The 2,578-nt window shown below is 37.4% G+C and overlaps 1 protein-coding gene across 1 annotated transcript in view; it reads right to left on the bottom strand.

Moving 5' to 3' along the window:
- Window positions 1–1,057: 1,057 nt before the first annotated feature.
- The window catches only part of LOC144976539 (uncharacterized), a 38,688-nt gene continuing 37,167 nt past the window's right edge, over window positions 1,058–2,578 (bottom strand). Inside the window, exon 16 of the mRNA XM_078920834.1 lies at window positions 1,058–2,330. Coding sequence (XP_078776960.1) covers window positions 1,920–2,330 — 411 coding nt within the window. The 3' untranslated portion in view covers window positions 1,058–1,919. The remainder of the gene's footprint in view (window positions 2,331–2,578) is intronic.

The following is a 2,578-nucleotide window of genomic DNA, read 5'->3' as shown; positions in this document are numbered from 1 at the left end:
TCTGAAAAGTGAACTCTCATAACGAATGCTTAGACACACTGGCACGAATGTTCATCCATTCGAAAGCAAGCCTCCAAGATTACCAGACCTAAATCCTTGTGATTTTTTTTTCTTTTGTGGTTTTCAAAAGATTTAAGCTATCAACCACCATTACCAACATCAATAGAGGATTTGGAGGGGGAAATTCAAAAACGCAACCATAGTGATTGATCGCAAGTGAGCGATGTTAGATTAAGTATGAGAAAGTTTGCTCCACCGTCTCTTAACTACACTAAATAGACACGGTGACTTTTAGGAGTATCAACAAAGTTGTCTACAGTTAATTATGTTTTGAATTGAAATTCCAAAGTTTGTTGTATAATTTAAGGAAAACCGTTTGTTTTTATCTTTATTTGGTTTTTCACATTTTGATAGAAGCCCCGACAGGACTATTGAATCACCCTGTAGCAAAAGATTTCAGTCCATATATAGACAGTACTCCAACCGCACTTCTTCGTGTCCACAATGACGTCGTAGTCACTGATTTAAAGTATTGTGACAATGTTGCATTTTCCTCCTTGATCTCGATGCGGACTTCGATACTGAGGACCTTGTAATATTGTTGGCAGGAATAGAGGATTCCTTTCATGTCAATGGCACCACGCCTAAGTGGCTTTCTAAATATCACGAGGAATCGTACTCAACACTATTAGACACCAATCTTTTTTTTTCTTTTGGGGTTTTCAAAAGATTTAAGCTATCAACCACCATTATCAACATCAATAGAGGATTTGGAGGGGGAAATTCAAAAACGCAACCATAGTGATTGATCGCAAGTGAGCGATGTTAGATGTACCGCGTGTACAAGGCCCATTCTTGTTATCTACACTACACACTACCCCTATGATCTACACAATTAGGTGGTAGTAAATTATACGCCGATAAGACTCAGCTTCGATTAACTTGGCTTTGAAAAGAAAGAAAAACAAACATTTCAAACTGCTTCACTGCCATCAATGGAGATAAAGATAAAGGGAGTAAATCTGACTCATGAATGAACAACACAAAACAAACGACGCTTCGGCCTTTTGCCTTTTTCAAGTAAACACAAAATACATATATATTTATATTAGATTGTCATAATAATATAGGTAAAAATTTGTACGCGCGCGGGCACACACACACACACACACACACACACACACACACATTTACAAATGTTACTGTGTAACGAGGTTTATGATGCTTGTATGTGGTGAGTAGTTATTTGTAATGCATCGAGCTGTTTTTCTCTGACTGGATCTTTTCTACTGTGTCGATATCTTATTAATGTAGGAGTCTCGTTGGTTAAATCAGTATTGATCTGACAATCGACACTGGGCAACCTTTTGCATTTCTTGTGATGAAGACACTTGCTTTGTTTGTCTTAGATGGGATTTGTGAGATTGGTGGGTCTACTTCAGGTTCTCTGTTAAGTGAATAACGAGGGACTTAAAAGATCTTAATATTTCGGAATTTTGGACATGAGGATAATTATCAAATTCAATAGATTCTTTTCCTGATTGATACTGCGGGGACATTCCATTTTGTGACGTTGGATTCCATCAGAAACGCAGTCTCTCATGCTCACGGTTGTGCTAGGTCGATCCTTTGCCTTTTCTGCTTCCGCTGTGTAAAACTCATTACCTGCTGTGTCTTCTTCCTTTCAGACCAAATTATCCTCATCAAATTGAAGACTGGTTTGGTCGTCGAGAGTCTGGTTGTTTCAGTCGCCACTGGTTTGGTGAAACTCTGGCTGCTGGGTGCTTGCCTATTGTCGTGTTACTTATAACAGGAAAAACTGACTGTGAAGCGTTACTGACCATTGTAAATGGATGTTGGCGCTCTATAAATTGATCAATACATTCCATTACATTACATAATACAAAACACGCACTATTTTATCTTGAAATTTCAACCAAAAACCCAATAGTCACAGAAAACCAAATACATGTAAATACAATAAATGACACGCCATCTAGATGTTGGCCAAACTGCTTCCATCTATTGACGTAATTACAGTTCTCTCTGTCCCTTTCCTGGTCAACGTCCATCTGATTTGATGATTTTTTGTTCATTTTATCACCCAGGTCGTTGAGAATGTTATAAATAGTCTCCTGTCCTGTCTTTGTGTTGCTGGCTTCTTCGTGGCTATGGTCATCTTTAGACGTTGAAGAATTAGAAAGGCGGCGATCCACATTTGTAGGCTTTACTTGAACTTTTGCAAATTTCTCACCTGCTCTGTTAATCAAGTTGATTTTGCGGAACAGTGACTTGAACATTGACGATGCCTTTTGATGACGGGTCTCTTTCTGTAAATCATCAATATGAAAGAACCAATGTATTCATAAAAGATTAGTTTATAAACTCATTTTGTGCTAAGGATATGATTCATTAATAAAAAATGTATTTTGATCTTTTAAAAATCTAGTGAAACAGACCAAAGACAAATATCAAGCATGTTAACTAATGATGATTAATGTGGAAAACACAAAGCTGACAATAGTGATATAGATGATGATGATGATGATGATGATGATGATGATGATGATGATGAGGA

Source organism: Berghia stephanieae, chromosome 7 (genome assembly GCF_034508935.2).
Source record: "Berghia stephanieae isolate SIO BIC M18660-M18661 chromosome 7, UCSD_Bste_1.3, whole genome shotgun sequence".
In the NCBI taxonomy this organism is placed as follows: Eukaryota; Metazoa; Mollusca; class Gastropoda; order Nudibranchia; family Aeolidiidae; genus Berghia; species Berghia stephanieae.
This window is presented reverse-complemented; position numbering and strand designations above follow the sequence as displayed.